The 13,445-nt window shown below is 37.0% G+C and overlaps 1 protein-coding gene across 5 annotated transcripts in view; it reads right to left on the bottom strand.

Moving 5' to 3' along the window:
* The window catches only part of nell2b (neural EGFL like 2b), a 138,878-nt gene that overhangs the window by 82,973 nt on the left and 42,460 nt on the right, over nucleotides 1–13,445 (bottom strand). For 3 of the 5 annotated variants that reach the window (XM_049474233.1, XM_049474235.1, XM_049474236.1), the window contains exons 6-11: nucleotides 13,311–13,383; nucleotides 13,034–13,143; nucleotides 11,779–11,907; nucleotides 8,494–8,596; nucleotides 5,337–5,428; nucleotides 1,103–1,205 (exon numbers count right to left, since the gene is read on the bottom strand). In XM_049474233.1, the coding sequence (XP_049330190.1) occupies nucleotides 1,103–1,205; nucleotides 5,337–5,428; nucleotides 8,494–8,596; nucleotides 11,779–11,907; nucleotides 13,034–13,143; nucleotides 13,311–13,383 (610 nt within the window). The remainder of the gene's footprint in view (nucleotides 1–1,102; nucleotides 1,206–5,336; nucleotides 5,429–8,493; nucleotides 8,597–11,778; nucleotides 11,908–13,033; nucleotides 13,144–13,310; nucleotides 13,384–13,445) is intronic. The other 2 variants (XM_049474234.1, XM_049474237.1) reach the window with 1 other exon arrangement.

Raw genomic sequence — 13,445 nt, 5'->3', positions numbered from 1 at the left:
TAATTAAACTGTATTACTGGTAGATTATTTTTAAATAAGGTTTGTATTAAAGCACATTTTTGTACAGAAGCCTATTTTGTATATAGTAATTATCATTAATTATCAGCTCTCTGTCAATCTGCTAGTATGGCTGCCAATCCTAGTAATAATGTTATCAGGCTTTGGAATTTATTGTTAGGAAACTCCCTTTGTTCAATTTTGATGCACAGCTGAAAAACATTATACTAAGAAGGGGGCATAAAGGGAGCAAACTAGAGTAATTTAGTATCTAAAGTATCAGCAGTTGTTGGCTTGCTTAAAGGCTCAAAATGGCCAGAAAGAAACTATTCATTTTTAGAGACCTGTTAGTTTATTGTTGTCTTAGAAAAAGAAGGCTACTCAATGTGAGATACTGCAACAAAACTGAAAATTACTTTCCTCAAAGAGTATCACAAACTGACTCTTACAAGGACAGAAAAAGAAAAGGTGTGGGAGGCCCTGATGCACAACTGTGCAAAATGGTAAATATCTTAAGAGTTTGCAGTTTGCAGATGACAAAGATGCCGCGCAGGTTGTCAATTGACAGCCAATTCACATCAATGCTGAACAGGTGACTTCATGGCAGAACTGACAAAAAAAAAGCCATACCTCACACTGATAAATAAAAGGAAATGACTGCATTGGGCCAAAGAGAAAAGACACTGGACACTGAAAGATTAGAATAAGGTGTTATGGACGGATGTATCCAAGTTTGAGATCAAGCTTAGATCAAATAGAAGAATTTTTGTGGGGTGCAGGATCAATAAAAAAAAAAGGTGCAAGGCCATCTGTCAAGCATTATAAAGGCAGCAGTCTGGGGAAGCTATAGAGGCAGTAAAATAGAAGATTTATTAAGAGAGGAAGAGACCTTGAAGAAGAAAGTGTACCACAAGGACGTGATTTGTTTTAAAAAAAGGTAAAGTAAAATATTATTATACGATTATACTTTTATAATTGAGTTTCTCAGTGATTTTACTCCACTTCCCCAGGAAAAAACATTTACATAAGCTTTCATGGTATGTTTAGCATTACTTAGGTAATACAGTGTGCCTTAATTACGTATATGATCACGTATGCGTCTCACCTCGACACACTTTGCAGCAGCGGTCTGTGAGGGTTATCTGCTCTGACTCGGGGCAGGTCAGCTCTGGACATGGTGTGCTCTCAGCTCTTCGCATGCTACGATCCTATCCACCCACACACACACACACACATACACACAAACACAAACACACAAACACACAGGTAAAGTATTGTGTGATTTTTTTTGCAAAAACAAATGTTCAACATCCAATTATATCTTATGCTGCCCTAAACACACTAGCGCAGTTCTGCAAGAATAAAACACACTTTATTAGAAACATTTGCCTTGAAGCTCTACTTTACTGGTCTACAGTTAATGATCTGTTGAGGTCTAATTTGTGCAAAATCCCTTAAAAAAAGAAAGAAAGAAATAAACAGTGAGAAAAAAAAACAACACTTACTTAGCGGTATAGAAAACTAAACAATATTAAATTAGGACAAAAAGAACAGTAGGAATACACTTTCTAATGGAGCGATTAAAAGTACAACAAAACATACAGACTAGGGCTGGGCGATATGGAAAAAAATCTTATCATGATATGGTTTTCCATATCAGCTGATATCGATATGTATCACGATATAAATCAAATCACTTTCTGTTACACTTAAAAGTTTCTTTTTACTCATAAGTGAGAGAATAAGGAAGTTATTGCCAAAATCACGAGCAGGCTCAGAGCCTTGTGGACAGACACTAGGATATCCACATCTTGCCAGGTGGGTACAAGGTGATCAGACAGATTTTAAATTAATTTTAAAAAGTCATTATACATCCATACATACATCCCCCCCACGTGTTTGGCCCTTAAAACAAGTACAAGGGGACAAATATATAAACTAAGAAAAAAAATTCAGACCCTTTACATTATTTGTCTCTTTAATTTAAATTGCAATAGCACTTGGATTTTTAATACAATTATATTTAATCAAAGGATTATTCCCCTCCCTGAATGCAGGCAACTACATAAAGCAAAATAAGCAAAATACAAGAGTATATCAGTGATCATTTTGACAGGTGATTTTGATATAGTTTTAGTCCTAGTCTTTTGACTAAAATGTATAATAGTTTTAGTTAAATTTTAGTCTATAGGATATTATTAGTTTTAGTCAAGTTTTAGTTGATGAAAACAAACATTTTAGTCTAGTTTTAGTCTAATACATTTTGGTCATATAAAAAGTATGTATTACATATGTTTTACAGTTTTTCTATTTTATATTTGTTGTTATTTTGAGATTATTTACTGCTAATGTTTATTAAAATAATAGCCTTTAAGTTTTGTTGCATTTAAATTATGCTACATTTAAATATTTTAAAGCTAGTGACCTGTAATGGATGTGGGACGAATAAAGTCAAGTTTCTGAAATTATACACTTCTACTGCAGTAATTACAGATTTATACTAACATTACTGACTTTCAGTAGACTAGACTTACATTACTTAACAAGTGTATTTAAAACTCCTCCAGTTCAGTAACAGCAATGTTTAGCTCCATTCAAATACAGCTACACAGATTATATAATCTTCTCTATTTAGTAAAATATTCAGCACAACAGACTCTCTATCTGTTATTAACTAAAAACACAAAGTGATCGCTGTATAAACAGGCAGCACGCTGCCTGATCGCGTGCAGCACCTGTTCGCAGCGCTTCTTAAAGGAGAAATAGAAAATAAAGTTTATCGAATCCTATCGTCCGGCTTATCATAGTCATCGAGGAAAATATATATCACGATAAATATCGATATCATTTGACATGGGAAATTTCATTACCACCATTATAATCATGTTATTATGACAAATGTAATAATTTTATGCATGCTCATTTCACTAGATGTCATCATTTGTCTGCATGGTTATTTTATTAGATGTGCTTAATCACACTTATTGTTCACAGTAGGTTAGTCTGACATTTATTGCACGTGCTGACTAGCAGAGAAATCTTGTCTGATAACCATTTTGGGTAAACACCAGGATGTGAACGTGAAGAGGTTATGCTGACGTTTAGACGAGAAGCAACTCTGTCTTGGAACAGAAGGGAGTTTCTGTCTTTGGGATAGAAGGGAGTTTTGAAGGATGCAGTTGAAGGCGGAAACCCTATGTCCTTATATGGTTAATGTTTTCAGAATATGGCCGAGCAGGGATAAAGAACACCCTCTGAGAAACTGTTTGTCTCAGAGCACCTTCAGAGCGTGATTAATTCATGACTGATTGTACTCTCAATAATTTGCATTAATAAAAACTTGTTACTCATCTGCCACGACTCAGAACTTAATATTTGTCTTTATTAATCGTCACAGGTATTTCCACCACACATTTTATCGTCCAGCAATAATACACCCACACAACCGCCGCAACTTAAACACCTTGACTAATCAATTTTGTGCCTGAAACCCTGGTCAACACTAGCAGACCCAAGTAGTCAAAAATATGGGAGCACTCTACATTAACACCTCCTTAAAGAACAAAGTTAGCTGCAATGTGCAAAGTTAATAAACAGAACACTTTAAGCAATTCCTAATGAACAGTTATTCGGTCTTTAATTCTAAAAAATAAATAGAAACACTTGAAGTAGCTACAGAACATGAAGCCAAATAAGTCTAGAATTGCTTACAAATGCTGTGGACAGATAAGGGTAAACACAGAACTCTCTGACCAACATCAGCAAATTTCCTGCATTTAATTAAAGGAACCTCTTGCCAACTGTGAAGCATTTGGGTGAATGTATCATTGTTTTGGGCTGAGTTGCTGCGAGTGGCATTAGCAGTATTGCACAGGTGGAGAGAAGAAATTGATTGAAGCAAATCCATTAAATTCTGGATACAAATTTCAAATAATCTGTTAAAAGGTTGACACTTATGAGTCTGAGGTCTGAGTGGTCCAGCGGACTTCCTCGAATTCCCGATCATGCTAATTTCCATCAGCATCCAGAGTCTGAGAGAGAACAATAAGCCTTGATCTCTCTAGATCTCTCTATGTAGGTAGATTGTTCTCTCTCCCCATATCACTCGTAGTGTAACGTCAGTCAGCACAGGCGTCTGTTAGCTGATGTATCAGAGCTGGTTCTATGAGCAGACTGGCTTTCTGGTGATGCAGCATTAGCAGCACTTTATAAAGAGGTAAAGTCTGGCTTCACATGTGATGGAAAAGGCATGAGCAAGTCATCACCCTCTTACTGTTGTAGGAATTACTAGCGATAGGGGAAGTCCAAATGATTAGGGTGGGTGATTGGCCTCACAAACTGGGAAGAAAATGTGATCAAATTAGAAATAAATTATAAAAAATTTAAATAAAGGTAGACACTGAAAGGAGGATGAAATCTACAAAACCAATGATTGAAAACATACCATGAAAAGACACAAATGGATGATTCTGTAATGCCCTCACAGATCCCTGACCAAACGCCATAGAACATTTATGTACAGACCTTAAACAAGCTGTACATGCAGACTAACCAAGAAAATATAAGAACTAGAGGCCTTCTGCAGAAATAAGTAGAAGAATTTTTAACTACAAGAACTGAAAGACTTTAAATTCTTTAAATTGCTACACAATGTGTTTGCAGTCAGATTTCCGCCCAGGCCACAGTAATAATATTTTTTTATGTTATGAAAGACAAAGCAACTGTACATTAGGGTTTGCTGAAAATATATGTCTATGTCTAATTAGCTACAGCAACTGTGTTCACAACTTCTCTACAAAAACACAGTAATTGGCCCTTTAATCAGGCATATAAATGGCTTTTTAAAAGGTAAGTAAGAACGTTTTTCTGGGATTTAAAGGTGTAAATTCCACATTTAGGTTAGGCACATAAAGCATGTTTTTAGCGCATGTGTCGTAAGCTGTGCACCTTAGTCCAGCACAGTTTTGCGCAGATATTTCCAGTTACAGCTGAATTTACACCTTTAATCCCAGAAAAACACTCTTATTTACCTGTAGTCACGTCCTGCAATGTGACTATCACACATGTGCACATGGTGATGACTATGCTTAATCGATATATAATGCAGCCCTAAAGTCTGCCCACTCAAAAGCAGAGTTTCTAAAGCGGTCAGAGAGTGGAAATTCAAGGTGGGCATTTCTAACTGAAGAGTAAAGATAATATTCTACAATTGAAGCCTCTTATAAATAAGAACCATAATCAATAGACACATCTTGTAGCACCCAACTCCAATTGTACTGTCAACGTGATCTGAATCAGTGGAAGATTAGACGTAATCACTTCAATTGCCTCCTGCTTACCCTGCACTCAAAGAGCAGACAGTTCCCTGTAGAGTCACGCACACTCCTACGATCACCCTCCACATACACCCGCCCCCTGAAAAGACACACAGCTAGAGAGAGAGAGAGAGAGAGAGAGAGAGAGAAAGAGAGAGAGAGAGAAAGAGAAGGAGCGAGAGAGATATTTAGGCAGGGACAGAAATATCTGATCAGCATACTAGATTAGTTAGCACTTCAGTTAAATAACACATTTATTCATTAGTCAAACAGCCATTAGCCCTGCTTACTGAAACATGCCACTGCTCGGCTTCATGCTGGCACTGAATTATTGATGATCTGTATGAATGTGTGTGTGTGTGTGTGTGTGTGTTTGTCTGAGTGAGTGGCTCCCATTTGTTGTGAGGAAAGCCATGCAGAAAACAGGTACAGGGTCAGACTGTTAAACTGATGAGGAGGACCAGGGGTTCCGGCTGTGCTCGGGTTAAGATAAAAAGACAGATTCAGCAGAAAGCAGAGGAACATAAGGGAGGAAGAGAGAGAACTGTGAAGCAAAACTGTTGTACATTACAAGTATGTTTATTATATTGTAGGCTTGTCTGCATTTCTATTGTAAAGAGAGACCACAATGTTTACATGCAAAGACTTACTTAAATCTGAGTGAATTCATTCTGATTACAGCATCTTAGTACTACATCTAAGTACTTAGTAAATACAGACTACTCAAAAATGGAATGAAAATCTGACTAAACTAATCCTAAATGATGAGCATGTGTTTAAACATTTTTATTGCAAACGATCACGTGAGTCCTTAAGTAGAGTAAGAGCAGAAGGACTACCCGAGTTTTAGCTAGTGTGTTTTTTTTATATGTTCTTTACCTTCATGCATTACAGTGCAGGAGGGAGGAAGATACAAGTACCATCCAAGCAAATGATTTCATAGATATTTAGTGGTGCCACATCTATTCTGAATACAATTTCTAATACAATCATTTAAATGAATTTTTAAACAGAAGAATAAAATGCCCTCAGAGTTCCCTGGCCTAAAAGTCATAGCATATTTATGTACAGATCTTAAACAAGCTCTTAGTGCTGACTAACCAAAAATGTCCTAGAACTATATTCTGCAGAAATAAGTACGAGAAATTTTAACTACAAGAACCAAAAGACTCTCTGACTGAATTTGTTCCAATTATAGCATCTAAGTGTTTATTAATACAGACTACTCAAAAATCGTATGAATATCTAATTTTTAATGTACGCGTAATCTAGTAATTTAATCTAAAATAACGAGCATGTGCAGAGTACCGCTTTGTTTAAACATTACCATAACAACGATCATAGCGTGAGTCCAATCAGAGTTAGAGCAGCAGTATAAACGGAGTTTTCAGCTACTGTGTGTGTTTCTTGTTTTTTTGTTTTTTTTTTTAAATGGCAAACTGAGTAAAATATTCTTTACCTTCATGTATTAAAGTGCTGGTGGGAGGAAGATACCAGTACCAGTTACTGCAGCAAAGAAATTCTCAGATATTAAGGGGATTGCATTGCTGATTCTATGACAGATGATCTGACCCCTGCAGAACATACCGTACCAGTAGGCAACTTTTCCACCAAATGCAATGCGCAATTCTCTGGCCACTTCCTTTACCAGCACATCGCCACCTGCATGCATCTGTCAAACTGTAAATCCTTAACTCTCCCAGCTACTCTCATACACCTGGTTCAGAAATTCCCTTTATAAGTATAAGTATGACAGGAACATAGTACAGACAGCAACTGCCACCCTGTCCTATCTCCAGTGCATGGTGTACAGTGAAGGAAATAATTATTTGCTTCCTTGCTGATTTTGTAAGTTTGCCCACTGACAACATTACATTACATTAACAGTCTATAATTTTAAGGGTAGGTTAATTTTGACAGTGACAGAAAAATATAAAAAATAAAAATCCAGAAAATAACCTTATGTAAATTATATAAATTTATTTGCATAAGTATTTGATCCCCCATCAAACATTAAGAGTTCTGGCTCCTACAGGCCAGTCAGCCACTCAACTTATTACCTTAATTAAAGACAGCGGTCTTAAATTGTCACCTGTATAAAAGATTCCTCTCCACAGACTCAATTATTCAGTCAGTCTCTAACCTGTTCAACATGAACAAGACCAAAGAGCTTTTTAAGGATGTCAGGGACAAGATCATAGACCTGCACAAAGCTGGAATGGTCTACAAAACTGCAAGTAAGACGCTGGGTACAAAGAAGATGACTGTTGGTGCAATAATAAAAAAATGGAAAATGTCAATCAACATCGATCTGGGCATCAATGCAAAATCTCACCTCATGGAGTACCCTTGATCATGAGGAAGGCAAGAGATCAGCCTAAAACTACACATGCACAAACCTCATCATAAACTACAAAAAAAACGTCTGACTGCTGTGCTAGACTGTTCATGTCTTTGGCAGTGGGCAAACTTACAAAATCAGCAAGGGCTCAAATAATTATTTCCTTTACTGTATCTAATTTCTGTATTGCATGTGGTGCTCATGTAATGTGAAAGTCTCTATTCCCGTAATAACGCGTGTTGCTGTTGTCGTGTATGTATGAAGAACATACTTAAACTTTTCGATTGTAAATGCATACGGATGCAGGTGTTCACATGACTATTATTCTTCTATTTAACAAATTATTTAAAGAATTAGCCACCTCGTTCCATCACATAAAAATAGTATTCAGAATGGCCTCAATCAGACTACTCTATTCCGACTGACCTGTATACATGGACATGTTCTATTCTGATTGAGCTACTAGTCTACCATTACTAATTTATTATCATGCTGCATGTAAACGTGGCTAACGTTAGTGTTTGGTCAGGCTGGTTATCAGACTAATGAGCAAGTGCGGTCTTTCTGTAACCTCACTGATATACTGTGAAAAAGAATCTTTAACAACAGGACTACTGTAGTGTATTTACCATCCATGTGCCTGAAATTGTGGGTGGTCATAGCTGTGGCACCCAGGGAGCAGTGAGGATTAAGGGCCTTGCTTAAGGGGCCCAACAGTGGAAGTTTACCAAACCCGGGTATTAAACCCACAACCCGCAGGCATCAACTACCCAGTGCTCTAACCGCTGACAATTCAAGAATTAATTAAGCAAGTGTGTGTGTGTGTGTGTGGGTACTCACGCTGGCATTCTTTACAGCAGGCTCCAGGAATGTAGGCTGCTGCAGTGTCTGGAGGACACTGAGGTACAGGACAGAAGATGCTCTCACATTCAACAGTGCCATTCTGTAAACAGGACACATTTATTAGCTCTGGGACTGTGTGAGCTTTAAGAGAGAAACACAAAACTATACAAAGTTTAAAAAAAAAAAAGTGTCATCTATTCTTCAGCTTATAAAAATAACCTGTTATAAGAATTTCTTTTTTTTGTAAAGATATCAGTAGTCTGTGTACACACATGCAATCATTGCTGCTCAAAGGTATTTACGATATTTTTTGCCCTATAAGGCGCACTGGATTATATTATTATCAAAATTATTATGTTATATTATAAGGCATATTTTAAGAGACACTTTAAGGAACTTTTAATTCAGCAGATCTCTCTGCAGGGTGGTGGGGGTGTAGCTAACTAAGTTAAGTAAAGCTAAGCTAAGTAAACAAAAACTGTAATTAAAAAAAAAGACTCTTTTAAAGTCAAATGAGCACTGGATGTTAATCAACACAGATTTCTCTCCCGAAAACTGTTTATCTGTGTGAGTAAAACATTTCCATTTATTTACAGTATATCTATATTCCTGAATTTCTCCAATACTAAGGCTAGAGCATTAGCATTAGCAGCTAACTGTTAACAGGCAATACTAATACTGCTCCAGCAGTGCTAGCCAGGATTAGCAGCAAGCAACAGGGTGAAAGAATTCACCTCTGAACGGGGAAATAGTGGTTAGTGGCTAATGCTAATGTTATTCCAGCTCCAGTCCTGGAGAACTAAACTGAAACTCCTGTATAACACTGTACTTCAGCAAAATGGCTTTACTGCTTCTTACAACCTGACTGGTAAAATCCATACACAATGCGCCTTATAGTGCGAAAAATATGGTATGTTTGAATCCACACTATATCTATCACTGTGTAGATGGGAACTTGATTCATGCTTGTAACTTAAGCAGTTGTCATAGCCAGTGTACTAGCTCCATATAAATTGTTATATTTTCTGTGCCTTTAAAAAGCTTTGTTTGTATTTGTGTTTGTCTCTCTGGCTCATTATCCCCCTGCTGATTTCAGTTTTTAGTTCAGTGTGGATTCAAGCAAATGACTGCATAAATAGTTTAACTCCAGATAACAGCTACCAAATAGATTCATGTACACAGAGATCCCTAAAAATAGCACAGAGTATACAGAGCTGTTTCACTGTAAGCATGGCTGCAGTAGAGAGAAAATGCAATCTGCATAGCTTTTTAAATGTGAGGGTTTTTTTTTTTTTTTTAAGTATGAACTGTTTTTTTACGTACACCACACCACTGGGTATGAACTATCACAATGTTAGCTTAGAAGCTACTGTTTCAAACTGATACAGCTGACAATATTCTGAAACAACATTTCAGAATATAAACACTTTAAGGAAAGACAGTAATGTTGCTGTAGCTTAGAAATATAAAATGTTAGCTCAGTGGCACTAATAGCTTTATGCCGCAGTTAGCTCAATGCTATCAGTAGCTCTTGTTAGCTTTATGCTATCGCTAACTTTATGCTATTGTTAGCTCAATACCATTATTAGCTCTGTGACACAGTTAGCTCATTGAGTCTGTTAGCTCAGTGGCTCCGGTAGATCAGTGGCACTGGTAGCTAAATACTAAGGTTAGATCAATAAAAATTGTTAGCTCAATGTAAGTTCTGTTAGCGTAATGCTATCGTTATCGTTAGCTCAAAGACATTATTAGCTCAGTGGCTCTGGTAGCTCAGTTAGTTCTGTAAGTTCTGTTAGCTTTATGCTATCGCTAACTTTATGCTATTGTTAGCTCAATGCCATTAGCAGCTCTGTGACACAGTTAGCTCATTGACTCTTTTAGCTCAGTGACTCCAGTAGATCAGTGGCACTGTTGGCTAAATACTAAGGTTAGATCAATAAAAATTGTTAGCTCAAGGCTATTGTTATGTGGCTCCATTGGCTCTATGACACAGTTAGCTCACTGACTCTGGTTCAATGGCTGACACTGGCTCTGACACTGGCTCAGTGGCTCCAGTAAGTCAGTTAGCTTCACAGTTAGCATCACTGTTAGATAAATGCCACAGCTGGCTCAATGCTTTAGCTAACTCAATTGTATCATTAGCTCAGTGGCACTGCTAGCTTAATGCCAAAGTTAGCTTAAAGCTATCATTAGCTCAGTGGCACTGTTGGCTCAATGCCAAAGTTAGCTCAATGCTATCATTAGCTCAAAGCCATCATTAGCTCAGTGGCACTGTTGGCTTAATGTTGTTGTTAGCTCAGTGGCTCTGTTAGATCAAATTTTATCATTAGTTCAATCTTATCATTAGCTCAGTGGCTCTGTTAGCGTAATGCTATCTTTAGCCCAAAGTCATTATCAGCTCAGTGGCTCTGGTAGCTCAGTTATCTCTGTAACCATGTTAGCTCAATGCTATTATTAGCTCAAAGACATTATTAGCTCAGTGGCTCTGTTAGCGTAATGCTATCGTTAGCTCAAAGACATTATTAGCTCAGTGGCTCTGTTAGCGTAATGCTATCGTTAGCTCAAAGACATTATTAGCGCTGTGGCTCTGTTAGCTCAGTAAGTTCTGTTAGCGCAATGCTATCGTTATCGTTAGCTCAAAGACATTATTAGCTCAGTGGCTCTGGTAGCTCAGTTAGTTCTGTAAGTTCTGTTAGCGCAATGCTATCGTTATCATTAGCTCAAAGTCCATATTAGCTCAGTGGCTCTGGTTCCTCAGTTAGTTCTGTAAGTTCTGTTAGTGTAATGCTATCGTTATCATTAGCTTAAAGACATTATTAGCTCAGTGGCTCTGGTAGCTTAGTTAGTTTTGTAAGTTCTGTTAGCGCAATGCTATCGTTATCATTAGCTTAAAGACGATATTAGCTCAGTAACTCTGGTAGCTCAGTTAGTTCTGTAAGTTCTGTTAGCTTAATGCTATCGTTATCATTAGCTCAATGCATTATTAGCTCATCGGCTCTGGTAGCTCAGTTAGCTTTGTAAGCTCTGTTAGCTTAATGGCTCCAGTATCTCAGTGACTGAATCAGTGCTAGCTTACTGATTTTGTTATCTCAATGACTCTGTATGTCAATTAGCTTCATGTCTGTTAGGTCAACGTATATGTTACGTATGTTTAAACCCACAGCTTTGGTATTGTATAGTCTTTTGTTCACTATTTTCTTCAAAAAACGAAGGTGCCCTCATAATTTTTGGGTTACTAGCTTTCTACCTGAATCTAATACAGAGAGGAAGTAACACTCTTACCGAACATGTGCAGTTCCTGCAGCCGTCTATCCACACTTCCTCATCTCTATAGAGCTCTCCATTCATAGAGCAGGTTCTCTCACAGTAGCAGCCATCTAAAGCCCTCATCCTCTCCTCAGCCCGTGCAAGCTGCAGACAGACACCAACAAGAACGAGAGGCATGGAGATATAACAAATGCAGAAATTCAATATGTCTCTCTATATATCTTTCAACACTGAGAGGTTTTACTTGTTCAGTGCAATGTACCATGCAATACTTTTCTAGAGTAAAACTGACATGGATAACACAAGACTTTTTAAGCTGCAGTATGGTGCACAGAAGAACATCTTTATCCCTATATTTGTTTATGTTCATATACAGTATATGAGTCAAAATATTTTTTTTTTCTTTTTTAAATTGTAGATTAATTCTAGTCATCCAATCTATTAAGAAAACGTTAAATTATTTAGTTAAAAAAAGTGTTAAATTTTAGATTCTTCACAGAAGATTTCTTACATTCTTCACCTCTTGCTTAGATGACAGTTTTGCACATTTTATGAAGTAGAGTCACCTGGAAAGGCTTTCAGTTAACAGCTGTGCTGAACTTGTCAATAGTTAATTACTTGAATTTCTTCCCTCTTAATAAGTTTTCAGTTGTAAAGCTGTGAAGAGGTAGAGTTGGTATACAGTGAACAGCTGTATGTAAATAATGTTCTAATCCATATTAAGGCAAAAACAATACTTGATGGTAATACGAAAAATGTTAAGAATTTCGAAAATATCCTCAATTGCAGTCCAATTGCAAAGACCATCAAAAACTTTGATGAAACTGGCTCTAAATCAGGTCCATACTAGGAAAGGAAGCTTAAGAAACTACAAGCTACCAGCACCCTAGATAAGAGCCATCTAAATTATTCACAGAGGTTTGGTTTTTTTCAGCACTTTTACTACATAATTCCTAATGTGTTGCCTTATAGTGTGGATGAATTCAGTATTAGGAAAAAAAAATAGGTGTGTACAAACTTTTGACTGGTACTGCAGCTTAAGTGTTATTTTCTCTGAATCAATAATTAAGTTCTAAAATATATTGTATTTTTGAAACGTATTCACTTTGTCTATTTCTATTTGTTTATTATTATGGTCTTTTTGGCCCTCTCTTTCACCACACATTGCATTTTGATGCCATATACTTTTCATGACTGTAACTGTAGCATACCGTTGACAATCCCCTTTTATTATTATTAAATATTATATACAATTCACAAGTTAACATGCCTTTCCCTGTGCAGGAAAAACGGTCACCTTTCCAGATGTTTTGGCCAAAATGTCCTGAAGCTCCATGATTTTCTGCACCAGACCGTGGAAATCATTGCAGGTGGGACAAGCTGAAATCGAAAAAAAGATCTTCACTGGCACTGAGAGAGAAAGCTTTAATGAACATTTAAAGTGAATTATTATCCACTGTAATTTATAACCACACAGCAAAGCTGTTAATCCAAATTTAATAAGATGTGATTTATGAGCGTGCGCTTGGCTGATGAAGTGCACTTACTGCGGTTGAGGTCTGGACATTGAGAAATGTATCCCTGAGGCATGAGAAGCAACTGAACATCCTGCATCACACCCTATTCAGAGAGAGACAGAGAGAGAGTGAGAAATATATAGAGGGAGCCTGAAAATCAGAAGT

The sequence above is a fragment of the Astyanax mexicanus genome, chromosome 2 (genome assembly GCF_023375975.1).
Source record: "Astyanax mexicanus isolate ESR-SI-001 chromosome 2, AstMex3_surface, whole genome shotgun sequence".
Taxonomy (NCBI): domain Eukaryota; kingdom Metazoa; phylum Chordata; class Actinopteri; order Characiformes; family Acestrorhamphidae; genus Astyanax; species Astyanax mexicanus.
This window is presented reverse-complemented; position numbering and strand designations above follow the sequence as displayed.